This window comes from Bos taurus, chromosome 17, assembly GCF_002263795.3.
Source record: "Bos taurus isolate L1 Dominette 01449 registration number 42190680 breed Hereford chromosome 17, ARS-UCD2.0, whole genome shotgun sequence".
Taxonomy (NCBI): domain Eukaryota; kingdom Metazoa; phylum Chordata; class Mammalia; order Artiodactyla; family Bovidae; genus Bos; species Bos taurus.
In genome coordinates this window covers 1954194-1980515 of record NC_037344.1, presented here as the reverse complement: position 1 = coordinate 1980515, position 26322 = coordinate 1954194, and the positions used below count along the sequence as shown (strand labels likewise).

The window sequence follows — 26322 nt, the reverse complement described above, 5'->3', positions numbered from 1 at the left end:
AGTGTTTTTAATTTGAATTAATATTCCCTCATATTCCCAGGTGGTGCAGTGGTAAAGAATCCACCTGCCAAGGCAGAAGAAACAGGAGACAGCCAGTTCAGTCTCTGGGTGAGGAAGATTTCCTGGAAGAGAAGGAAATGGCAACCCACTCCAGTATTCTTGCCTGGAAAATACCACGGACAGAGGAGTCTGCCAGGCTCCTGGGGTTGCAAAGAGTTGGACATGATTGAGCACACACATATTTTAAGAAAAACTTAATAAATGTTAATGATATTGATATCTGATCATTTTAAAAGAAATACACGGAAATCATATGCCTTAAAAAGATAAACATCTTCCAGAGAATATTATCAGGCTTGATTTGTCTCTTCGGACCTCAAAAAGTAAATTCACTCAGCTCTCAGAACTAAGGTTTATTTCTGCTACAGGAGAAGAGGTTATTTCATTCTGTTAGACCATTCAATCAGTACAGCTTGCTGTAAACAGGAAATAATATTTTATTTAGCATAGTAAGATGAAAATTCTATTTGAGAGAAATGACTTGTTGGGTCTTTGACAACACCTCAGTTTCCCTTTTCATTTACCTCACAAGAATGCTATGGAATTACTATTTAGATTTCTTTTTAGAAGTCCCAAATGCAGGTCATCTCTATATTTTCTTTTGAGTGCTACAACTAGGCTGTCCAGGGAAGCAGAGATTTATTCTTGTACATCAGTCATGTGCAATGTTAACTTACCATTATCAGCCCCATCCATGTTAATCTTGTCACAAACATGAGATGGGGAAACACACGGCTCAGCATAAGAAGTAAATGAAAACAATGAACACTTACTTATTAAGCCTTTCCTTATGCTTTGTTAATTAACTATAATGTGATAACTATTAATTCACTAAGCATGATAAATTAGAAGAAAATGGTCAGGATGCTGAAGAAAATATTTCATGTGAAATCTATCACACACATAGTGAAGATCTCAGCCATAAAAGTAGATGTACTTTTTTCTATTTTTCTTTACCTCCATGGAATTTGCAAATATCTTTTAAGCTCTAAATAGCTAATTCAATACAATACATACTTAATCTATTCTGTTTTATTTATGATTTATTTTTTAAAATCTGTAGCACTGATGTGATCTTACAGAGATATGCATGACATTTTTCCTACTTTGCACACCCACTGAAGCAAGCAGGCTAATCCTCAGAGTGTGAAACCTCCTGAATAACTGTCTCAAAGTCTAAGTTTCTTAATCGACTGGGTATTCTGACATTCAGTTAATAGACATGGGCATTTGAACTAACTCAAATATTATAAATTCCTTTTTTACATTTTTGATTGATTTCTATCTCAGTACTTTTATCTGCAAAATGAAGATAATAACATATACTCTGAATAGCTGTTGTAAAGACAAAAAAATAATACTTGTAAAGATCTAGTAGAGAGTATACAACAGATGCTTAATAAACAGTAATTTTACTCTCATCTACTACTGCATTGCCTCACTGGTTAAAGCAGTGTTTCAACTCAGAGCATACACTTGGTCTGTGATAAACTAGATGACAAGTATGAGTACGATTAATGAGGACATGCAGAGATCAAATAAATACATACTTTGGACATTTTCTACAAATTATCTTTTCATAATTTCTTCTAAATTTAAGTTATATGATTCTAGATTAGCTAAGAGGACAAAAATTGTCTATCATTTTTATGGCTTTAGTCTAGAAAATAACAGTTATAATGACCCTGGACTCTTGTGAAATTTCCATAACTAACGTATACCACTACTATGAAATGGACATCTTTTGATATCAATGAAATGATAAAGTGAGATAAAATTTAGGAGATACAGTTTAGAGGTCTACTCATAAAGTGCCTATGATTGTCATTTTAGCAGGAACAGATAAAGTACACTCATATTAAAACATAAGGTAACATTCTTAAATAAAATTCCTTGATGATTTGAATGATTCTACTGTAACTACTGCCTCAGCTGACCAAAATTCTAAGTTGTACAGTGTAAATGCAACTACTTTGAGCTAAAGGCTAGTTTTAGAAGAAATAGTATATGTATACTGCGGTAATCATTCATTTTAAAACGTGAATCTAGATGTGCAGTCAATCATTCAGAAATTTAATTATTTCTATGATTAAGGTACTAGATGATTTTCTTTTGATATTGGGGAATAAACACACTTAAATAACATGCACAGGTTAGTGCAAGTCATCATGGATCATCAGACTGTAAGAATTATCAGGACATGATAAAGGGTTATATATTTCAATGGTTAAAAGCAATCTGATTATTAGCTCTTCATTTTTGGCAATTTACCAGATGGCACAGTAGTAATCTGCCTGCCAATGCAGGAGACACAAGAGACGTGGGTTTGATTCCTGGGTCAGGAAGATCCCCTAGAGAAGGAAATGACAACCCACTTCAGTACTCTTGCCTGGAAAATCCCATGGACAGAGGAACCTGGCGGGATACAGCCCATGGGGTTGAAAAAGGTCAGTCAGATGCAACTGAGACGCAAGCACACACACACATCTAGAGATAAAAATACCTTCATTGCTTTCACTGAGTAAACTCCAAAGCATCTTTTTCATTGTCAGCAGAAATGATCAGCATTAATTAAAACAGACTCTTCTAACAATAAATAACTGAATGAATAGCTTTAAAGTTAGTTTGGCTAAAATAGTTGAACTGATAAATAACTAAATAAGGCAAGAATCAGTTCAGTTCAGTTCAGTCACTCAGAGTCTCTGACTCTTTGCCACCCCCATGGACTGCAGCACGCCAGGCCTGTTTGTCTATCACCAACTCCCGGAGTTTACTCAAACTCATGTCCATTGAGTTGGTGATGCCATCCAACCATCTCATCCTCTGTGGTCCCCTTCTCCTCCTGCCTTCAATCTTTCCAAGAATCCAGGTCTTTTCAAATGAGTCAGTTTTTTGCATCAGGTGGCCAAAGTATTGGAGTTTCAGCTTCAGCATCAGTCATTCCAATGAATATTCAGGACTGATTTCCTTTAGGATGGACTGGGTGGATCTCCTTGCTGTCCAAGAGACTCTCAAGAGTCTTCTCCAATACCACAGTTCAAACGCAATTCTTTGGTGCTCAGCTTTCTTTATAGTCTGACTCTCACATCCATACATGACTACTGGAAAAACCATAACTTAGACTAGCCAGACCTTTGTTGACAAAGTAATGTCACTACTTTTTAATATGCTGTCTAGGTTGGTCATAGCTGTCTAGGTTGGTCATAGCTTTTCTTCCAAGGAGCAAGTGTCTTTTACTTTCATGGCTGCAGTCACCATCTGCAGTGATTTTGGAGCCCCCCAAAATAAAGCCTGTCACTGTTTCCATCGTTTCCCCATCTATTTGTCATGAAGTGATGGGGCCAGATGCCATGATCTTAGTTTTCAGAATTATCAAAACACTTTTGAGAACACAGTTCTACTTGGAGGGCTCCATGGAGGAAGTGTCTCATTTTCAAGAAAGGGATGGTGTTTCTTTTGTTTTCGTTCAATTCTTTCCTTCCTTTCTTTTTTTTCCTAAAGAGAAAAGAAAAAACTATAAATTTATATACAAATATGACCATTATTTTAAAATCAAGTTGCTTGCTCAAGAACAAAATAATCATTATAAGGTATTTAAATGTCATTTGTTAGCTTTGTTAAGTCATGTCTGATTCTTTTCAACCCCATGTACTGCAGCATGCCAGGTTTCCCTGTCCTTCAGTATCTTCTGGAGTTTGCTCAAACTCATGTCCATTGAGTTGGTGATGCTATCTAACCATCTCATCCTATGCAGCCCTCTTCTTTCCTTGCCCTCAATCTTTCCCAGCGTCAGGGTCTTTTCCAATGAATTGGCTCTTTGAATCAGGTAGTCAAAGTACTGGAGCTTCAGTTTCAGCATCAATCCTTCTAATAAATATTCAGGGATGATTTCCTTTAGGATTTGATCTTCTTGCTGTTCAAGGGACTCTGAAAAGTCTTCTCTGGCACCACGATTTGAAAGCATCAATTGCTCAGTGTTCAGTCTTTTTTATGGTCCAACTCTCACATCCATACATGACTACTGGAAAAATCATAGCTTTGACTATTTGGACCTTGGTTGGCAAAGTGATGTCTCTGTTTTTCAATATGCTGTCTAGGTTTGCCACGGAGAAGGCAATGGCACCCCACTCCAGTACTCTTGCCTGGAAAATCCCATGGGTGGAGGAGCCTGGTAGGCTGCAGTCCATGGGGTCGCTAAGAGTCGGACACGATGGAGGGACTTCACTTTCACTTTTCACTTTCATGCATTGGAGAAGAAAATGGCAACCCACTCCAGTGTTCTTGCCTGGAGAATCCCAGGGATGGGGGAGCCTAGTGGGATGCTGTCTATGGGGTCACACAGAGTTGGACATGACTGAAGTGACTTAGCTTAGCTTAGCCATAGATTTTCTTCCAAGGAGAAAGCATCTTTTAATTTCATGGTTGCAGTCACTATCCAGTGACTTTGAAGTCCATGAAAACAAAGTCTGTTACTGGTTCCACTTTCTCCCCATCTATTTGCCATGAAGTGATGGGACCAGAATGACATGATTTTAGTTTTTTGAATGTTGAGTTTTAAGCCAGCCTTTTCACTCTCCTCTTTCACCCTCATCAAGAGACTCTTTAGTTCCTCTTTGCTTTCTGCCATTAGAGTGGTATCATCTGCATATCTAAGGTTGTTGATGTTTCTCCCAGTAATCTTGATTCCAGCTTGTGAGTCATCAGCCTGGCATTTTGCATGATGTCCTCTGCATAGAAGTACAATAGGTGGGTGACAATATATAGCCTTGATGTACTCCATTCCCAATTTTGAGTCCGTTGTTCCATGTCTGGTTCTAACTGTTGCTTTTTGATCTACATACAGATTTCTCAGGAGACAGGTAAGGTGGTCTGGTATTCCCATCCCTTGAAGAATTTTCCACAGTTTGTAGTGATCCACACAGTCAAAGGATTTAGCAGAGTCAATGAAACAGAAATAAATGTTTTTCTCAGTTCAGTTTAGTTGCTCATTCATGTCTGACTTTTTGCAACCCCATGCCAGGCTTCCCTTTCCATCACCAACTTCTGGAGCTTGCCCAAATTCATGTCCATCCAGTCAGTGATACCATCCAACCATCTCATCCTCTGTCATCCCCTTCTCCTCCTGCCTTCCATCTTTCTCAGAGTGAAGGTCGTTTCCAATGAGTCAGTCCTTCACATCAGGTGGCCAAAGTACTGGAGCTTCAGCTTAAGCATCTGTCCTTCCAATGACTATTCAGGACTGATTTCCTTTAGGATTGACTGATTTGATTTCCTTGCAGTCCAAGGGACTCTCAAGAGTTTTCTCCAACACAGTTCAAAAGCATTAATTTTTTTGGCACTCAGCTTTCTTTATAGTCCAACTCACATCCATACATGACTACTGGAAAAACCATAGCTTTGACTATACAGACCTTTATCTGCAAAATAATGTCTCTGCTTTTTAATATGCTGTCTATATTGGTCATAGCTTTTCTTCCAAGGAACAAGCATCTTTTAATTTCATGGCTGCAGTCACCATCTGCAGTGATTTTGGAGACCAAGAAAATAAAGTTTCTCACTGTTTCCGTTGTTTCCCCATGTATTTGCCATGAAGTGATGGGACAAGATGCCATGATCTTAGTTTCTTGAATGTTGAACTTTAAGCCAACTTTTGCACTCTCCTCTTTCACTTTCATCAGCACACTGTTTAGTTCTTCGTTTTTAGCCATAAGGGTGGTATCATCTGCATATCATGTATTTCTGGAAATCCCTTAATTGGTTAGACAGCAATAGCAGCTAGGGAATGTTGCTGATTTATAAGTATACTATCAACAGGTATTAGCACACCACTTAATTTTTTTAAATATTAAAAGTGATAATATTTTAAAAGAATTATGTAAAATAGGAAGAAAAAGACCTGTAATTCCATAATTCAAAGAGAATAATTGTCAGAAGTTAGTGATGACTTTTGGAAAACAGAGTCTCAGAAATAAATTACTAGATGCAAAGGTTGAGTATGTGATGGCAGCAGAAGATACTTCAGTGTTTACAGATATTTGAATATTGAGGCTCATATTTCTTTGCTTATTATTGAGCTTGAGCATCTTTTCACTTGTTTAGTCTTCTTGTGAATTTTTTGTGCAATTATTTGCTCATCTAACTGCATGGGTATCAGTGTTTACAATTTTTAGCAATTTTCATATTTTCGTGTAATGCATATTATCCTTGTAGCATTTTATCTATATTATTTTTAGTCCTTAATTTTTTTTTAAAAATTAATATTTCAACCATAGACAACTTTAAAGAGTAATACAGTTAAAATCTGTACACTCACTACCTGCCTTTTGAAATAAAACATGATCAATACTTGTGCAGCCCTTGTATCCTTTCTCTCACTGCACTTGTTTTTTCTCTACCCTCCAGACCTAACCATTACTCTGAATGTAGTGCTATAGTTGCAGTACATCTCAATACCTTTATCATGCATGCATTCATCCCAAATAACAAGTTTTTGGCAGATTTTTAAAATTTATGCAAAAAGGTGTTACTGTTGGAGTCTCAAGAGTCTTCTCCAGCAACACAATTTGAAAGCATCAATTTTAAATCAATGCTAAATGGCATCATACTATATATTCTTTGGCAACTGTCTTCTGTATCATTTTATCTCTAAGATAAATCTATATAGAGTCATAGTTCTAATTCAGTGAGGCACAGAATCCTAGTATATCAACATATCACAATTTACAACACACGTATTTTGGTCTTGAAGACATGATGTCCTAATGTTTTCTTCCCACACAAAGACAATGCTGCTGTAAACGTCTGATTCCTTGTGCTTGAAAGTCAAGAATCTCCATATACATGCCTAGGAAAGAAAATGCCAGTTTGTAGGGTATGAATATGTACGGATTTGCTGGATGACAACGATTTATTTTCCAAAGTGGTAGAAAATTATCGTCCAACAACCTATCAATCAGCAGTCAATTCAGTTGCTCATTCGTGTCCAACTCTTTGAAACCCCATGAACTGCAGCACGCCAGGCCTCTCTGTCCATCAGCAACACCAGGAGCCCACCCAAACTGATGTCCACTGAGTTGGTGATGCCATCTAACCATCTCATCCTCTGGGTTCCCCTTCTCCTCCTGCCTTCAATCTTTCCCAACGTCAGGATCTTTTCAAGAGTCAGCTCTGTGCATAAGGTGGCCAAAATAGTGGAGTTTTAGCTTCAACATCAGTCCTTCCAATGAACACCAAGGACTGATTTCTGTTAGGATGGACTGGTTGGATCTCCTTGCAGTCCAAGGGACTCACAAGAGTCTTCTCTAACACCACAGTTCAAAAGCATCAATTCTTTGGCACTCAGCTTTCTTTATAGTCCAACTCTCACAACCATACATGACTACTGGAAAAACCATAGCCTTGACTAGATGGACCTTTGTGGACAAAGTAATGTCTCTGCTTTTTATATGCTGTCTAGGTTGCCCATAACTTTCCTTCCAAGGAGTAAGCATCTTTTAATTTCATGGCTGCAATCACCATCTGCAGTGATTTAGGAGCCCAGAAAAATAAAGTCTGACACTGTTTCCACTGTTTCCCCATCTATTTCCCATGAAGTGATGGGACCAGATGCCATGATCTTCGTTTTCTGAATGTTGAGCTTTAAGCCAATTTTTTCACTCTCCTCATTCACTTTCATCAAGAGGCTTTTTAGTTCCTCTTCAGTTTCTGCCATAAGGGTGGTGTCACCTGCATATCTGAGGTTATTGATATTTCTCCTGGCAATCTTGATTCCAGCTTGTGCTTCCTCCAGGCAAGCGTTTCTCATGATGTACTCTGCAAAGAAGTTAAATAAGCAGGGTGACAGTATACAGCTTTGATGTACTCCTTTTCCTATTTAGAACCAGTCTGTTGTTCCATGTCCAGTTCTAACCGTTGCTTCTTGACCTGCATAAAGTTTTCTCAAGAGGCAGGTCAGGTGGTCTGGTATTCCCATCTCTTTCAAAATTTTCCATAGTTTATTGTGGCCACACAGTCAAAGGCTTTGGCATAGTCAATAAAACAGAAATAGATGTTTCTTTGGAACTCTCTTGCTTTTTCGATGATCCAGCAAATGTTGGCAATTTGATTTCTGGTTCCTCTGCCTTTTCTAAAACCAGCTTGGACATCTGGAAGTTCATGATTCATGTATTGCTGAAGTCTGCCCTGGAGAATTTTGAGCATTATTTTACTAGTGTGTGAGATGAGTGCAATTATGCAGTAGTTTGAGCATTCTTTGGCATTGCCTTTCTTCAGGATTGGAATGAAAACTGACCTTTTTCCAGTCCTGTGGTCACTGCTGAGTTTTCCAAATTTGCTGACACACTGAGTGCAGCACTTTCACAGCATCATCTTTTAAGGTCTGAAATAGCTCAACTGGAATTCCATCACCTACACTAGCTTTGTTCATAGTGATACTTCCTAAGGCCCAATTGACTTCAAATTCCAGGATGACTGGCTCTAGGTGATCACACCGTTGTGATTATCTGGGTTATGAAGATCTTTTTTGTACAGTTTTTCTGTGTATTCTTGCCACCTCTTAATATCTTCTGCTTCTGTTAGGTCCATACCATTTCTGTCCTTTATTGAGCCCATCTTTGCATGAAACGTTCCCTTGGTATCTCTAATTTTCTTGAAGAGATCTCTAGTCTTTCCCATTCTGTTGTTTTCCTCTATTTCTTTGCATTGATCGCTGAGGAAGGCTTTCTTATATCTCCTTGCTATTCTTTGGAACTCTGCATTCAGATGCTTATATCTTTCCTTTTCTCCTTTGCTTTTCACTTCTCTTCTTTTCACAGCTATTTGTAAGGCCTCCTCAGACAGCCATTTTGGTTTTTGCATTTCTTTTTCTTGGGGATAATCTTGATCCCTGTTTCCTGTACAATGTCCCGAACCTCCGTCCATAGTTCATCAGGCAGTGTGTCTATCAGATCTATTCCCTTAAATCTATTTCTCACTTCCACTGTATAACCATAAGGGATTTGATTTAGGCCATACCTGAATGGTCCAGTGGTTTTCCCCATTTTCTTCAATTTAAGTCTGAATTTGGTGTTCATGATCTGAGCCATAGTCAGCTCCAGGCCAGAGCTTTTTTTTTTTTGCTGACTGTATAGAGCTTCTCCATCTTTGCCTGCAAAGAATATAATTAATCTGATTTTGGTGTTGATCATCTGCTGATTTCCATATGTAGTCTTCTCTTGTGTTGTTGGAAGAGGGTGTTTGCTCTGACCAGTGCATTCTCTTGGCAAAACTCTATTAGTTTTTGCCATGCTTCATTCTGTACTCCAAGGCCAAATTTGTCTGTTACTCCAGGTGTTTCTTGACTTCCTACTTTTGGATTCCAGTCCCCTATAGTGAAAAGGACATCTTTTTTGGGTGTTAGTTCTAAAAGGTCTTGTAGGTATTCATAGAACCATTCAACTTCAGCTTCTTCAGCATTACTGGTCGAGGCATAGACTTGGATTACCACGATACTGAACGGTTTGCCTTGGAAATGAGCAGAGATCATTCTGTCGTTTTTGAGATTGCATCCAAGTACTGCATTTCAGACTCTTTTGTTGACTATGATGGCTACTCCATTTCTTCTCAGGGATTTTTGCCCACAGTAGTAGATATAGGGTCATCTGAGTTAAATTCACCCATTCCAGTGCATTTTAGTTTGCTGATTCCTAGAATGTTGACGTTCACTCTTGCCATCTCCTGTTTGACCACTTCCAATTTGCCTTGAATCATGGACCTAACATTCCAGGTTCCTATGCAATATTGCTCTTTACAGCATTGGACCTTGCTTCTATCACCAGTCACATCCATAACTGGGTATTGTTTTTACTTTGGCTCCATTCCTTCATTCTTTCTGGGAGATATTTCTCCACTGATCTCCAGTAGCATATTGGGCACCTACTGACCTGGGGAGTTCATCTTTCAGTGTCCTTTCTTTTTGTCTTCTCATACTATTCATGGGGTTTTCAAGGCAAGAATATTGAAGTGGTTTGCCATTCCCTTCTCCAGTGGACCACATTCTGTCAGACCTCTCCACCATGACCCATCCATCTTGGGTGGCCCCACATGGCATGGCTTAGTTTCACTGAGTTAGATAAGCTGTGGTCAGTGTGATCAGATTGGCTAGTTGTCTGTGATTGTGCTTTCAGTCTGTCTGCCCTCTGATGCCCTCTCTCAACGCCTACCATCTTACTTGGGTTTCTCTTACCTTGGACATGGGGTATCTCTTCACGGCTGTTCCAGCAAAGCATAGCCACTGCCCCTGATGTATACTTACTTTTTATTTTGTATTATTATGTATCGTATTGTTTGGAATTTTACTGTTGTTTTTTAATCATTAAGTCGTGTCCAACTCCTTGCAAACCTCATGGACTGCAGCCTGCCATGTTACATGTCCATGGGACTTCTCAGGCAAGAATAAAGGACTGTTTTGCTATTTCCTTCTCCAGGGGATCTTGCCAACCCAGAGATTGAATGCGCATTCTCTGAACTGTAGGCAGATTCGTTACCGCTGAGCCACTGAGGAAGCCAGCTTAATGCTTGAGTCTTTTGAAGTATGTATTACAATAAAGAATTGTTTGAAGTGACTTTATGTCCAAATGTCATGAATAATGCCAATTGTTACTGCCTCACATCCATTAATTTGTGTTACTTTATTATATAGTACATCCTTACAGGTAACAGGTTCTGAGGAGTCCATGGTCTATTATTCTCCTTGTTGCTGCTGTTGTTCAGTTGCTTAGTAATTTCTGATTCTTTGCGACCCCATGGACTGCAGCACGCCAGGCTTCCCTGTCCTTCGCCATCTCCCAGAGTTTGCTCAACCTCATGTCCATTGAGTAGTCGATGCCATCCAACCATTTCATCCTCTGTCGTCCCTTTCTCCTCCTGCCTTCAATCTTTCCCAGCATCAGGGTCTTTTCCAATGAGTCAGCTCTTCGCATCAGCTGGTCAAAGTACTGGAGCTTCAGCTTCAGCATCAGTCCTTCTAAAGAAATTTCAGGATTTATTTCCTTTAGGATTGACTGGTTGCATCTCTTCACAGACTAAGGGACTCTCCAGAGTCTCCACCAAAACCACAGTTCGAATGCATCAATTCTTCACCGCTCAGTCTTCTTTATGGTCCAACTCATACGGATCTTTGTTGGCAAAATGATGTTTCTGCTTTTTAATATGCTCTCTAGGTTTGTCATAATTTTTCTTTCAAGGAGCAACCATCTTTTAATTTCTTGGCTACTGTATGCTCTTTCATTCTGTTAAGCACCAAGACTTTACCATGGTCAAGTAGTATACAAGAAGCCATGCATGAAGTGATTATAAAATCGAAACACATAAATTACTGTCCCTGTCCATTAGGGAATTTTCAAAATAGATGGTTAATAAACAAGTACATAAACAACAGATAATTCCAAATTGTGTGAAATTTTATGAAATTTATAAATAAGCTGTTGTGACTGATAAAAAAAATAAAAGGAAATTCTTACTTTCAAAGAAAAGTGGATTCAGGCATTCGCTTTCAGTGAGATGTGATGGGTAAGAGGAGACACTGGTGATGTGCACTGAGGAGAGGCATCTGCGTGAGACTCTCACACAAGGAGAAGATGGGTGAATAGAGTGCCAGTGTGAACACAGCCTGGCAGGGATGGGAGAGGGTCCCCAATGAGAATGACACGGTGAATGTGTAAGATCTTCTATCTACTGTGGCAGGTCATTGTAACATTTAGAACACAAGTTAAAAAAAAAAAAAAAAAAAAAGAGCTGTCAACTGGTGATTTGGAGAAGGAAGACAGAGAGTTGAGAGGTAAACAGGGGGACCAGGGCAACAGAGGAGGAGACAGTTATAAATGGAAGGAGAAATTGAGTATGCAGAATGCCCAGAGGTCTAGGATATGGGGCAGAAAAGAATACATCCTATAGGTTAAATGGTCTGGCAAAATCATAACTCTCAAAATGGAGTTCTGGGAAAGGGTTAAGATTGGAGTTTATTAAGGATGGAAAGAATATGAAGAACTAAGGAAGTATAAACAAACTTTCCAGAAGTTTAGCTATAAAAAAGAGTAATGAAATATGGAATTATAGCTGGAGAGAAATGAAGAATTTAAAAAGTTTATTTTTATTTAAGATTATATATACTGAGACTTGATGGGAATAATCCAGGAAGCTAGAAGAATGTGGATTCATAGGTGAGTGAAATGGTAAGTTCATTGTGTGATTGATATAATCCTGTTTCACATTATTTTGAAAATTTATCTTCCATAGTCTCACATTTTTATTATATCAGGTGAATTTTAGAACCATTTGGTTTCCCTGCTATATTCTCTTCCAAGAAATGACTGTGTATTTGAGAATTAATATAAAATCCAAACAGTGATATAGGAATAGCTGAAATGTTAATAGCATTTGGTATTTTCATCCTGCAGCCTTGACTGTCTGTTTCTTTAAGTCTATGCTAAAACTATAAAGCAGTTTCCTTGTATTCCAAAAAGCAGTGGTATCAGGGAGCCCTTTGACAATCTCTGCTGAATGGCTTGGGAGGAGTGGCAGTTTGGTAAATTATTAGTTGTCTATGCTTCTTTGCAGCCATGAAACTAAAAGATGCTTATTCCGTGAAAGGAAAGTTATACCCAAGCTAGACAGCATATTAAAAAGCAGAGACATTACTTTGCCAACAAAGGTCCGTCTAGTCAAGGCTGTGGTTTTTCCAGTGGTCATGTATGGATGTGAGAGTTGGACTGTGAAGAAAGCTGAGCGCTGAAGAATTGATGCTTTTGAACCATGGTGTTGCAGAAGACTCTTGCAAGTCCCTTGGGCTGCAAGGAGATCCAACCAGTCCATTCTGAAGGAGATCAGTCTTGGGTGTTCATTGAAGGACTGATGCTGAAGCTGAAACTCCAATACTCTGACCACCTCATGTGAAGAGTTGACTCATTGGAAAAGACCCTGATTCTGGGAGGGACTGGGGGCAGGAGGAGAAGAGGACGATAGGGGATGAGATGGCTGGATGGCATCACCGACTCGATGGACATGAGTTTGGGTGAATTCCGGGAGTTGGTGATGGACAGGGAGGCCTGGCGTGCTGTGATTCATGAGGTCACAAAGAGTCAGACACAACTGAGCGACTGAACTGAACTGAACTGAACTGATGCTTCTTTTATCAGTACATAAAAGGAATTGAAAATGTCACAAGAAGAATATGTTAATACAAGGGTCCATTAGCATGCAATTATTCACATACAACAAAAGAAGTGAAAAAAAAGAGACTTATTTTTGTTTTAACATTTTGCTCTTCCTCATGAGAATGTTTGCATCCTTCCTACTCCTAGTAAAGAATCTCCTTTCAGAATACTAATTGAGAAAATAAAAGGTGTAATTGGACCACTGTCAATCATCTTAATACTTTAGAGAGTGGGAGGCCCACTTAGCTAGGTGAGGGAAAAACAGTGACCATGCTGTGTTCTTAGAAACTGACTAAACCAACCTCTTTATCCATTCCATTTAACATGGGGAGGAAGAGGAACTTGAAGCAACTTTGAGTTTACCAGCAGATGCTAAAAAGTCAGGGCAGGAAAAGGGCAATTAAGTATCAACCTTAATATCAATTAAGATAAACTGATGTTATCTTGAGTAATAATTAAAAGAGGCTTGTTAAAGTTCTTCTGTCGTTGTTTGTTGGAGAATGAATCTTTTGCTTTATTGTTTTATTAAAGGTAACGAACTCCAATACTTTGGCCACCTCATGTGAAGAGTTGACTCACTGGAAAAGACTCTGATGCTAGGAGGGACTGCGGGCAGGAGGAGAAGGGGACGACAGAGGATGAGATGGCTAGATGGCATCACCGACTCAATGGACGTTGAGTTTGAGTTAACTCCGGGGGTTGGTGATGGCGTGCTGCAATTCGGGGGGTCAGAAAGAGTTGGACACGACTGAGAGACTGAACTGAACTGAACTGATGAATTAATATGGAATTCCCTGGTTTTTCAGATGGTAAAGAATCCACAATATGGGAGACCTGGGTTTGATCCCTGGGTTGGGAAGATCCCCTGCAAGAGGGCATGGCAACCTACTCCAGTATTCTTGCCAGGAGAATCTCCATGGACAGAGGAGCCTGGCTGGCTGCAGTCCAGGTGGTCACAAAGAGTTGGGCATGACTGAGCAACTAAGGACACACTAAGCACATCAATTAATATGGGAACCAGCATGAAGCATCTTACTTGATCTTTGACGACAATTTTCACCTAAAACAGTGAGCCATCAAATGCTCACTCCACAAGCTAGGTTGTACACCAAAATTGTGATATGTTCAATTCAGTTCAGTTCAGTTCAGTTGCTCAGTCATGTCCGACTCTTTGCGACCCCATGAATCACAGCACGCCGGGCCTCCCTGTCCATCACAAACTCCTGGAGTTCACCCAGACTCACGTCCATCGAGTCAGTGACACCATCCAGCCATCTCATTCTCTGTCGTCCCCTTCTCCTCCTGCCCCCAATCCCTCCCAGCATCAGAGTCTTTTCCAATGAGTCAACTCTTCACGTGAGGTGGCCAAAGTACTGGAGTTTCAGCTTTAGCATCATTCCTTCCAAAGAAATCCCAGGGCTGATCTTCAGAAAGGACTGGTTGGATCTCCTTGCAGTCCAAGGGACTCTCAAGAGTCTTCTCCAACACCACAGTTCAAAAGCATCAATTCTTTGGCGTTCAGCCTTCTTCACAGTCCAACTCTCACATCCATACATGACCACAGGAAAAACCATAGCCTTGACTAGATGAACTTTTGTTGGCAAAGTGATGTCTCTGCTTTTGAATATGCTATCTAGGTTGGACATAACTTTCCTTCCAACGAGTAAGCGTCTTTAATTTCATGGCTGCAGTGACCATCTGTAGTGATTTTGGAGCCCCCAAAAATAAAGTCTGACACTGTTTCCCTATCTATTTCCCATGAAGTGATGGGACCGGATGCCATGATCTTTGTTTTCTGAATGTTGAGCTTTAAGCCAACTTTTTCACTCCCCACTTTTCACTTTCATCAAGAGGCTTTTGAGTTCCTCTTCACTTTCTGCCATAAGGGTGGTGTCATCTGCATATCTGAGGTTATTGAGATTTCTCCTGACAATCTTGATTCCAGCGTGTGTTTCTTCCAGTCCAGCTTTTCTCATGATGTAATCTACATAGAAGTTAAATAAGCAGGGTGACAGTATACAGCCTTGATGTATTCCTTTTCCTATTTGGAACCAGTCTGTTGTTCCATGTCCAGTTCTGTTGCTTCCTGACCTGCCTACAGATTTCTCAAGAGGCAGGTCAGGCAGTCTGGTATTCCCATCTCTTTCAGAATTTTCCACAGTTTATTGTGATCTACACAGTCAAAGGCTTTGGCATAGTCAATAAAGCAGAAATAGATGTTTTTCTGGAACTCTCTTGCTTTTTCCATGATTCAGCAGATGTTGGCAATTTGATGTCTGGTTCCTCTGCATTTTCTAAAACCAGCTTGAACATCAGGAAGTTCACAGTTCACATATTGCTGAAGCCTGGTTGGAGAATTTTGAGAATTATTTTACTAGCGTGTGAGATGAGTGCAATTGTGCGGTAGTTTGAGCATTCTTTGGCATTGCCTTTTTCAGGATTGGAATGAAAACTGACCTTTTCCAGTCCTGTGGCCACTGCTGAGTTTTCCAAATTTGCTGGCATATTGAGTGCAGCACTTTCACAGCATCATCTTTCAGGATTTGAAATAGCTCAACTGGAATTCCATCACCTCCACTAGCTTTGTTCATAGTGATGCTTTTTAAGGCCCACTTGACGTCACATTCCAGGATGTCTGGCTCTAGGTGACTGATCACACCATCGTAATTATCTGGGTCGTGAAGACCTTTTTTGTACAGTTCTTCTGTGTATTCTTGCTACCTCTTCTTAATATCTTCTGCTTCTGTTAGGTCCATACCATTTCTGTCCTTTATCGAACGCATCTTTGCATGAAACATTCCCTTGGTATCTCTAATTTTCTTGAAGAGATCTCTAGTCTTTCCCATTCTGTTGTTTTCCTCTATTTCTTTGCATTGATCACTGAGGAAGGCTTTCTTATCTCTTCTTGCTATTCTTTGGAACTCTGCATTCAGATGCTTATATCTTTCCTTTTCTCCTTTGCTTTTCACTTCTCTTCTTTTCACTGCTATTTGTAAGGTCTCCCCAGACAGCCATTTTGCTTTTTTGCATTTCTTTTCCATGGGGATGGTCTTGATCCCTGTCTCCTGTACAATGTCACAAACCTCATTCCGTAGTTCATCAGGCAGTCTATCTATCAGATCCAGGCCCTTAAATCTATTTCTCACTTCCACTGTATTATCATAAGGGATTTGATTTATGTCATACCTGAATGGTCTAGTGGTTTTCCCTATTTTTCTCAATTTCATTCTGAATTTGGCAATAAGGAGTTCATGGTCTGAGCCACAGTCAGCTCCTGGTCTTGTTTTTGTTGACTGTATAGAGCTTCTCCATCTTTGGCTTCAAAGAATATAATTAACCTGATTTCAGTGTTGACCATCTGGTGATGTCCATGTGTAGAGTCTTCACTTGTGTTCTTAGAAGAGGGTGTTTGCTATGACCAGTTCATTTTCTTGGCAAAACTCTATTAGTCTTTGCCCTGCTTCATTCTGTATTCCAAGGCCAAATCTGCCTGTTACTCCAGGTGTTTCTTTTTTTTTTTTTTTTAAATTTCTGGCCTTCACAGTGGGCCTCATCCCCACAGGAGAGGCCTTCACACACACACACATGTAAAGCTTGGGGTTTACCTTGGGCTTCTCATCTTCCATACTAGGGGAAGGGAAAGCAATCATCACGAGCACAGGAAGAATCATCACTCCATCCACCATTGTAAAACTTAGAGCTGGCTCCCAGGCATCTCCTCCCACGGTCCTTCCAGCAGTGGGCTCTTCCCCAAGGCTCCATTCACTCACTCCTAGCGGTGGGAGAGGCACTCCTGGAGTCTCCAGGAATAAAGAGAACTCTCCAGTAGCTCTTGCGCTGGCAGCGTGATGCTCACAAGTGGCCCAGTGCTCTTGTCCGGCGGCTGCGGGGGGCTGAGCCGGGGGGGAGGCGGAGTGCTAGCCAGCGGGGCGCTGCAGGTCGGCACCGGGCGGGGCGGGGCGGCGCAGCCCGCGAGGGAGCCCGGAACTCCGCCGGGGCTGAGGGCCGGCGGCCGTCCCCGAGCGGCGGCGGCGGCAGCGGCGGGCGGGTGCCGGGGGGGCCGGGTGCTTTCCAGCCCTGGGGCCGGTGCGGCTGGCCGAAGAGCAGCCTGGCAGCAGCCGCGGCGGCGGCGGCAGCGGCAGCCACCCTGGGGAAAGAGCCGGGGGAGGGAGGGGAGGCGGGGTGAAGAGGAGGCGGAGGAGACTCCAGGTGTTTCTTGACTTCCTACTTTTGCATTCCAGTCCCCTATAATGAAAAGGACATCTTTTTTTGGGTGTTAGTTCTAAAAGGTCTTGTAGTTCTTCATAGAACCATTCAACTTCAGCTTCTTCAGCATTACTGGTTGGGGATAGACTTGGATTACTGTGATATTGAATGGTTTGCCTTGGAAATGAACAGAGATCGTTCTGTCATTTTCGAGATTGCATCCAAGTACTGCATTTCAGACTCTTTTGTTGACCATGATGGCTGCTCCATTTCTTCTGAGGGATTCCCGCCCGCAGTAGTAGATATAATGGTCATCTGAGTTAAATTCACCCATTCCAGTCCATTTTAGTTCGCTGATTCCTAGAATGTCGACATTCACTCTTGCCATCTCTTGTTTGGCCACTTTCAATTTGCCTTGATTCATGGACCTGACATTCCCGGTTCCTATGCAATATTGCCTTTTACAGCATCGGACCTTGCTTCTATCACCAGTCACATCCACAAATGGGTATTGTTTTTGCTTTGGCTCCATCCCTTCATTCTTTCTGGAGTTATTTCTCCATTGATCTCCAGTAGCATATTGGGCACCTACTGACCTGGGGAGTTCCTCTTTCAGTATCCTATCATTTTGCCTTTTCATACTGTTCATTGGGTATTATAGGGATATACTGTACATCAAAACAAGTTATTTTGTCCTATGTCTTTGATGAGTTTTTCTTCTCCACAGGATTGATTAGAATGAGAAAGTGACTAAACATTATAATAAAACTTAATGTACCTAACTTAGTATTTTACATTAGTCATGTATGACTTAGTCATTTGGCAAATTCTATCAAATTTTTGAGACAATGTGAAAATAAAACTGAAAAGTGAGACATTTATATTCAATCACTACTCTAAAGGACTTCCCAGGTAGTGCTAGTGGTAAAGAACCTTCCTGATAATGCAGTAGAAGTAAGAGAAACGAATTTGATCCCTGGGTTGGGAAGATCCCACTTTAGTGTTCTTGAAGAATCCTGCAGACAAAGGAGCCTGGTAGGCTACAAGTCCGAGGAATCCAGCATGAATGAACAAATTGAGCACATATGAACTACTCTTAGAGATACTATTAGAATTAGCATGCATCTCCTTAATATAAGAAAATTTTTAATTTTTCTCAGAACAAAGCTTAAATAATACAGCATTAAAAGTTCAGTCTAAGAAAGTATCATAGAACATTACTATTCTCATTCAAACCACTGCAACAATTTTGATTGCCTTATTTTATTACTATTTCTCTGCATAGATTTAGCATTATAGCAGTATTAGTCAACACATACACGAGAATAAATTCTGTTGGTATTTTTATTAGGATTACATTAAATTTGCAAATTACTTCAGGGAAAAACTGACATCTTTATAATATCATTATAATACCATTTCTATCCGATGGTAGTTTTGTTCTAATTTCTCAAATATTCATTTGTGTATTTCAGGAGTATTCTAAAGTTTTCTTCATACTGGTCTTCTGCATTTCCTAAGTTTATTCCAAGGTATTTCATCTTTTATCCTACCTTTAAATAGCCTGCTTTGGGTCCTGTGTGCTTTTCTAGTTACTGATTCTAAACTTTATGTGAAGAAACCTAGAATATTCAGAAATACTTTGAATGAAATTATAAAGGGAGATTAATACAAACATATGAAAATATATAAAGTCCTGATAAGGGGAAGAGTATAGCACTGGAATATTTCTAGTGAGAATGACCAATGAAACAGGAAGTCAAGAAACAGACACAAAAATATGGGAATGATCTAATGTATCTCAAATCAGTATCTCAAATCAGTGTTGTTTCATGAAAGATGCATTTGGAAAAAATAAAGATGGAATCATATTTTCCATCATACACCAAGACAAGTTCTAAGTAGAGCAAATGTTAAAATGTTAAGATATTAAAATCATAATGTTATTAGAAGAAAAATGGGAGCTTTGACTTCAGATTTTGGAGAAGGTCCTTTCAACTATTCCTAAAATTGAGAAGCCATAGAAAAAGACTAATAGATTTGATACCTGAAAATAAAATAATGAGCAAAGGTGACAATATAATGCAATTGGAAAAAAATTTTGTAACTCATATCAGAAATGATAGGCTAATTTCCCTAGTACATATAAAAGCTTCTAGAAATCAATAAGAAGAAGACCAATGAAAAAATGTTCAGTTTATGTTCAGTGTAAAATGGACTCTTTATAGGAAAAATAAATACAATTAATACTTATACAAATGAAAAATGCTCAACCTCAATCCTAACCAGAGAATACAAAAATGCAAAAAATTAAAAAATATGCAATGATGCAAAAAAAAAAAAGTCTGAATGACATACTTTTAACTTGCTGATAGACATGAATTCAAAAATTCATGTCAAAATACATGAATTTTTTAATCAGAAACCCTATTGGACCCTAGTCCCTGTGGAGAAATTTTGCACTTTTTGACTAATATAAAGTATTCAATCAGGCTTCCCAGGGTGGCGCTAGTGGTAAAGAACCTGCCTGACAATGCAGGAGACGAAAGCGACATGGGTTCGATCCCTGAGTCACGAAGATCCCGTGGAGGAGGGCATGGCAACCCACTCCAGCATCCTTGCCTGGAGAATCCCATGGACAGAGGAGCCTGGTAGGCTACAGTTGATGGGGTCACAAAGAGTCAGACATGCCAAAAGCAACTTAACATACAAAATACTTATTCATCTGAAATGTATTTACTTATTCAAAAATCAATTAATACATATTTATACTGATGTTTTAAGATAGAAAATGTTATTTTGCTTGCCCTCAATGAAAAGCAAGTATAAACATAAGTATATTGAAAGAAACAAAAAAATATAAAGTCATTTATTATCATTTCTCCCAATCTTCACACTTGCTTTCTTTCATTTAAAAACCACTTAAGTAAGATCGTCTCCTTGAGATCATCAGGAAGATCAAAAGGAAATAAAAAATGAAATAACTTTCTCATTAAATACTATTTTACTGTGTGTTGGGACCAAGTTCTACATAAACTAACCTGGTATAGCTTCAGTAATACACTTGTCAGCTTTTTATGATTTTAGATATGAGAATTATTGCAAAGGATAAATGGGCAACAATATCATCACTAAAGTTTTAAGCCTGAGTGCTTTAAGGAATAGTAGAATCATTAATGATTCCAAGGGAGCTCAGACGGTAATCTGCTTGCAATGTGGGAGACCAGGGTTTTACCCCTGGGCCAGAAAGATCCCATGGAGAAGGGAATGGCAACCCACCCCAGGATTCTTGCCTGGAAAACCCCATGGACAGAACAGCCTTGTGGGCTACAGTCCACTGAGTCACAAAGAGTCAGACATCACTGAGCACACACATAATCATTAATAGAAATGAGTAGATTGAAGAAATTATGATATATGTAGAAGGAGAGGATGAATTCAACAAGGCAACTTCCAGGCAGAAAGAGTCAGTAGTCATGAGACAAACAGAACTGGAATTAGGGACAGAAAAGTCACAAAAAGTACATTTAAGATACACAACTGCATTAACAAAGAACACCTACCAGCCATTTTTCATATTCCTCGAGAGCTTGTTTATCTTTTTCTTTTTTCTCAGCTCTTTTCTGTTCTTCTTTTCTTTTCTCATGTATTTTTACTTTTTCCTTTTCCTTGAAAAAAACTTCCTTTTTTTCATTCCTATGTAGGGTAGTATAAAACATTGGCAAGTTAAAGGAGAATATATAATAAAGATTCCCTAATGTGTCTCTGGAATAAGATTGAGTACATTAATAACATTCAAGTAAATGAATTTTAGAAAAACCTAAAGTGTTACTAATTTCAGATCTATCAAAACACTTGCTGTTTTAGATTACCATTTTTCAACAGCAGTTAAGTTATCTTTTCTTTTCTCAGCAACAGTTTCCTCCTCTTTCTGTTTCTTTGCTCTTTCATATTCTTTCTCTTTTTTATTTTTCTCCTTAAGGTATTCCATCTTTTTTGCTTTCCATTTTTCAAAAGCCTGAAGAAGTTAAGAATTACCTTCTTATTGAATGTGAATATAATAAAATAGTAAAAGCACAGTTAATCACTAATTTTAAAATATTTAAAATTAAGAAAGATATTAAAGCTATTGCATACTTGCAGTGCTTCTCCTTTTCTCATAGCATTTTCTTCTTCAGTTTTCTTCTTGTTTTTTTCCTCAAGCCTTTTTTTTGCAGCTATTTTCTTTGCTTCCTTTTCTTTCATGGCTTTCCAGGCCTCAAATGATGCTAAGGCTTCTTCTCTCTTAGCAGCTCTTTTCTATTTTGGAAAAATAATAGTCATATGTGTATGAATAAATATAAATTTACAAATATAGATAGATATACATATAAGTATGTGTCTTTATTTTCCTTAATGTTCATCAAGTTAGGTTTCAAAGCAATCTATTCTAAATGATTTAGAAAAATTAATTTTTAAAAAAATGTTATCTGAATTATTCACTATATTTTAAAATGTCCTTTTCTAAGCACTTCTCAGATATTGATGTACTACCATGCATGGGAAGGAACCTTTTTTGGGAACTGTACTGAACAAATGTTTTCAGAGTAAACTGAAATAGGTTAATTGGTACTGCAAAGTGCTCATAATGAAATATTGCATTAAGAGAAAAATATCAGGGAAGTTACAGGCCAGAGAGGTAATTTTTAAAAAAATTTTTAATTACTAATTTTACCTCTCTGGCCTGTAACTTCCCTGATATTTTCCTTTTAATGTAATATTTCATTATGAGCACTTTGCACTACCTATTAACCTATTTCAGTTTAAAATTACAGTCAAAGTAAGATAAATTGGCCAAGTCACACAGTAAGCCACAGGTCTTTGCTTTAACCCTGAGTTTTGATTGACATCAGAGCATACAATTCTTACTGCATAAACATGTCCCAGATGTTGAAAGCATAGGCCAGACTGGAAAATGTTATTACTTTGCTTACTTCAGTCTAATCCCATAATATTCTGTTTGCCTTATAATATTGCTTAGGATTAAATGCTATAAAGTCTTATTACAGAGAAAACATAATTTAGAAGGAGAAGTATAGCCACCCTCACTGAGCTGTGAAGACCAAATGAGGAGTCTGGCACTGACTGTGGCAGATCAAGCTGAAACATGGCCCAGAGTCCAGGCACCACCCCTGCAGGGCTGCTCCACTCAGAGTTACTTCTATTCCTGGTAGTATTGAAAAACACAATGGAGGGTTTGTTTTGTTTTGTTCTGTTTTCTTCAGTGGTTTTACTTTAGTAGATGAGAAACAAATGAGCATGTTGTAGGCTATGGGGCAGGAGTTAGAGGCAGGAAGTGAAGTACAAGTGAGACTGAAATGAGAGCCCAGATCCATTCAATGGGAAGGACAGGGGCAATCACTCAGGTAGAGCTTGGTCTTAAAGACACAAAAAAATTCAAGATAGAAAAGGGGACAGTTCAGTTCAGTTCAGTTCAGTTGCTCAGTCGTGTCCAACCCATGAATAGCAGCATGCCAGGCCTCCCTATCCATCACCAACTCCCAGAATTCACCCAAACTCATGTCCATTGAGTCGGTAATGCCATCCAGCCATCTCATCCTCTGTCATCCCCTTTTCCTCCTGCCCCCAATCCCTCCCAGCTTCAGGGTCTTTTCCAATGAGTCAACTCTTCGCATGAGGTGGCCAAAGTACTGGAGTTTCAGCTTCAGCATCAGTCCTTCCAATGAACACCCAGGACTGATATCCTTTAGGATGGACTTGTTGGATCTCTTTGCAGCCCAAGGGACTCTCAGGAGTCTTCTCCAACACCACAGTTCAAAAGCATCAATTCTTCGGCGCTCAGCTTTTTTTATAGTCCAACTCTCACATCCATACATGACCACTGGAAAAACCATAGCCTTGACTAGATGGACCTTTGTTGGCAAAGTAATGTCTCTGCTTTTGAATATGCTATCTAGGTTGGTCATAACTTTTCTTCCAAGGAGTAAGCGTCTTTTAATTTCATGGCTGCAATCACCATCTGCAGTGATTTTGGAGCCCCAAAAAATAAAGTTTGACACTATTTCCACTGTTTCCTCATCTGTTTCCCATGAAGTGATGGGACTAGATGCAATGATCTTTGTTTTCTGAATGTTGAGCTTTAAGCCTGGCTTGGAGAATTTTGAGCATTACTTTACTAGAGTGTGAGATGAGTGCAATTGTGTGGTGTTTCGAGCATTCTTTGGCATTGCCTTTCTTTGGGATTGGAATGAAAACTGACCTTTTCCAGTCCTGTGGCCACTGCTGAGTTTTCCAAATTTGCTGGCATATTGAGTGTAGCACTTTCACAGCATCATCTTTCAGGATTTGAAATAGCTCAACTGGAATTCCATCACCTCCACTAGCTTTGTTCATAGTGATGCTTTCTAAGGCCCACTTGACTTCACATTCCAGGATGTCTGGCTCTAGGTGACTGATCACACCATCATGATTATCTGGGTCATGAAGACCTTTTTTGTACAGTTCTTCTGTGTATTCTTGCCACCTCTTCTTAACATCTTCTGCTTCTGTTAGGTCCATACCATTTCTGTCCTTTATTGAGCCCATCTTTGCATGAAATGTTCTGCGCTTCAGCTGTGACCGACTGCACAAAAGCCTGGCCAAAAGGACCTACCCCTTGCTCAAGGTCAGGGGTGGGGGCCAAGAGGAGCTACCCCATATCTGAGGTCAGGGGCGGCGGCTGAGAGTGCCAGGCTGTGACGGTGCGGCAACTGCTGAGAGGAGCTACCCCAAGTCCAAGGTCAGGGGCGGTGGCCGGGAGGAGCTACCCCACATCCAAGGAGAGGTGGCTGCGGTGGCGCAGGAGGGCCAAGAGGAGCTACTTCACGTTCAAGGTCAGGAGGGGCGGCTGTGAGGAGATACCCCTCGTCCAAGGTAAGGAGCAGTGGCTGCACTTTGCTGGAGCAGCTGTGAAGAGATACCCCACGTCCAAGGTAAGAGAAATCCAAGTAAGACTGTAGGTATTGTGAAAAGACATCAGAGGAGAGACACACTGAGACCATAATCACAGAAAACTAGTCAATCTAATCACACTAGGACCACAGCCTTATCTAACTCAATGAAACTAAGCCATGCTGTGTGGGGCCACCCAAGAAGGGCAGGTGATGGTGGAGAGGTCTGACAGAATGTGGTCCACTGGAGAAGGGAATGGCAAGCCACTTCAGTGTTCTTGCCTTGAGAACCCCATGAACAGTATGAAAAGGCAAATGATAGGATACTGAAAGAGGAACTCCCCAGGTCAGTAGGTGCCCAATATGCTACTGGAAATCAGTGGAGAAATAACTCCAGGAAGAATGAAGGGATGGAGCCAAAGCAAAAACAATACCCAGTTGTAGATGTGTCTGGTAATAGAAGCAAGGTCCGATGCTGTAAAGAGCAATATTGCATAGGAACGTAGAATGTTAGGTCCATGAATCAAGAACAGAGGACGACTGAAGGTTAATGTCTGAAGACCCTTTATATTCTTGGCTAAGTTGTAATACTGAAGTCAATGTTTAAGAATGAAATAGGTACATGGTCACAAGAAAAAAAATATTCATAATCAATAGTGCCAAAGCTATTGCACACATATAAGAAAATTTGTGTATCTTTGTTTTCATGTAAACCAGTTACATCAACTAAAAATGTATAAAGGACTAGAGGAATAAAATCAGAAATCATTTCTTTTATATATAATTTATTTCACCATTTAAAAAACAGGTGATTTAAAAATATTAAGCATTCGAGACTATTTTATTGACTTAAAAATCCAGAATATTTTTCATTTCTATATTTCAGAATACCTGTTCATTTTGAATCCTTAAGTTTTCACTTTCGATTCTTTTAATTCTGTGCATTTCATGTAAATAAATATTTTTCTTTTCTAACCACTCCTGTGAGAAGAAGAAAAAGGCTATATATTATGCAAAGTTTTGCAAATAAATTAGAATTCTTGTTTATTTCTGAAATATATAATAAAAACTTAAAAAAACTAAAACATAAACTTTACAAACTTTATATGTGCTAATATCATTCCTCTTTTTCTGATAATATTCTAATATATAACAATGAACAAGAATTAAGAAAATCATATCTATGTTATCTTTCTCAGTACTAGGAACAGATTTCAAAGACTGACTATGATGACTGAATATATTACCATTTTCTCTGAAATTCACATGGACAATTTTCTATTTTCATATTTCTATGTATTAAAAATACATATTAAAATACATTTTCAATTTGTATTTTATATAACAAATAAGACCAAAAGAGACATCTGTTTGAATTTTTGAAAAATTAGAAAAGCTTTTTTCTAGGTAAGTTTAACTCAAATACAAAAAGTCTCAGGGAAGAAAAAAATATTAAAACACTTTTGTTCGTAACAATATAAACTTTAAGTTGAAAAAGTATAAAAACATAGATATACCTTAACTATATTTTGCTTTTGTTATATTTTTATCAATTGCTATGGCAAATTCTCTTTCTTTACAATTATGATCAGTTAAGCAAAGTTTAAAGTAGCCCTGGTGGCTCAGATGGTAAAGAATCTGCCTGCAATAAGGGAGATCTGGGTTCAATTCCTGGGTTGGGAAGATCCTCTGGAGAAGAGAATGGCAACTCACCCTAGTATTCTTGCCTGGAGAATTCCATGGACAGAGACGCTTGGCAGGCTACAGTTCATGGGGGTCACAAAAAGTCGAACACAACTGAACGACTAACACACACACACAAGCAAACTTGGGAGGAGATTTGGATTGCTCAGGTATTATAAAGGAAATGAGTTAATAAATCATTTCTGACAGGTTCATTCTACTCCCTGATAAAAAAATCTTATGTGATTAATTCT

General features: G+C 39.2%; 1 protein-coding gene across 7 annotated transcripts in view; it reads right to left on the bottom strand.

Annotated features, from left to right (window-relative positions):
* Positions 1-477: 477 nt before the first annotated feature.
* Positions 478-26322, bottom strand: part of MAP9 (microtubule associated protein 9) — a 48883-nt gene continuing 23038 nt past the window's right edge. For 4 of the 7 annotated variants that reach the window (XM_024977427.2, XM_059876153.1, XM_059876152.1 and 1 more), the window contains exons 10-14: positions 25277-25366; positions 21594-21755; positions 21329-21474; positions 21020-21152; positions 18701-20112 (exon numbers count right to left, since the gene is read on the bottom strand). In XM_024977427.2, the coding sequence (XP_024833195.1) occupies positions 19945-20112; positions 21020-21152; positions 21329-21474; positions 21594-21755; positions 25277-25366 (699 nt within the window). In that variant the 3' untranslated portion in view covers positions 18701-19944. Of the gene's footprint in view, positions 3556-18700; positions 20113-21019; positions 21153-21328; positions 21475-21593; positions 21756-25276; positions 25367-26322 lie in introns of those variants that run through there. The other 3 variants (XM_024977428.2, XM_024977429.2, NM_001206151.1) reach the window with 2 other exon arrangements.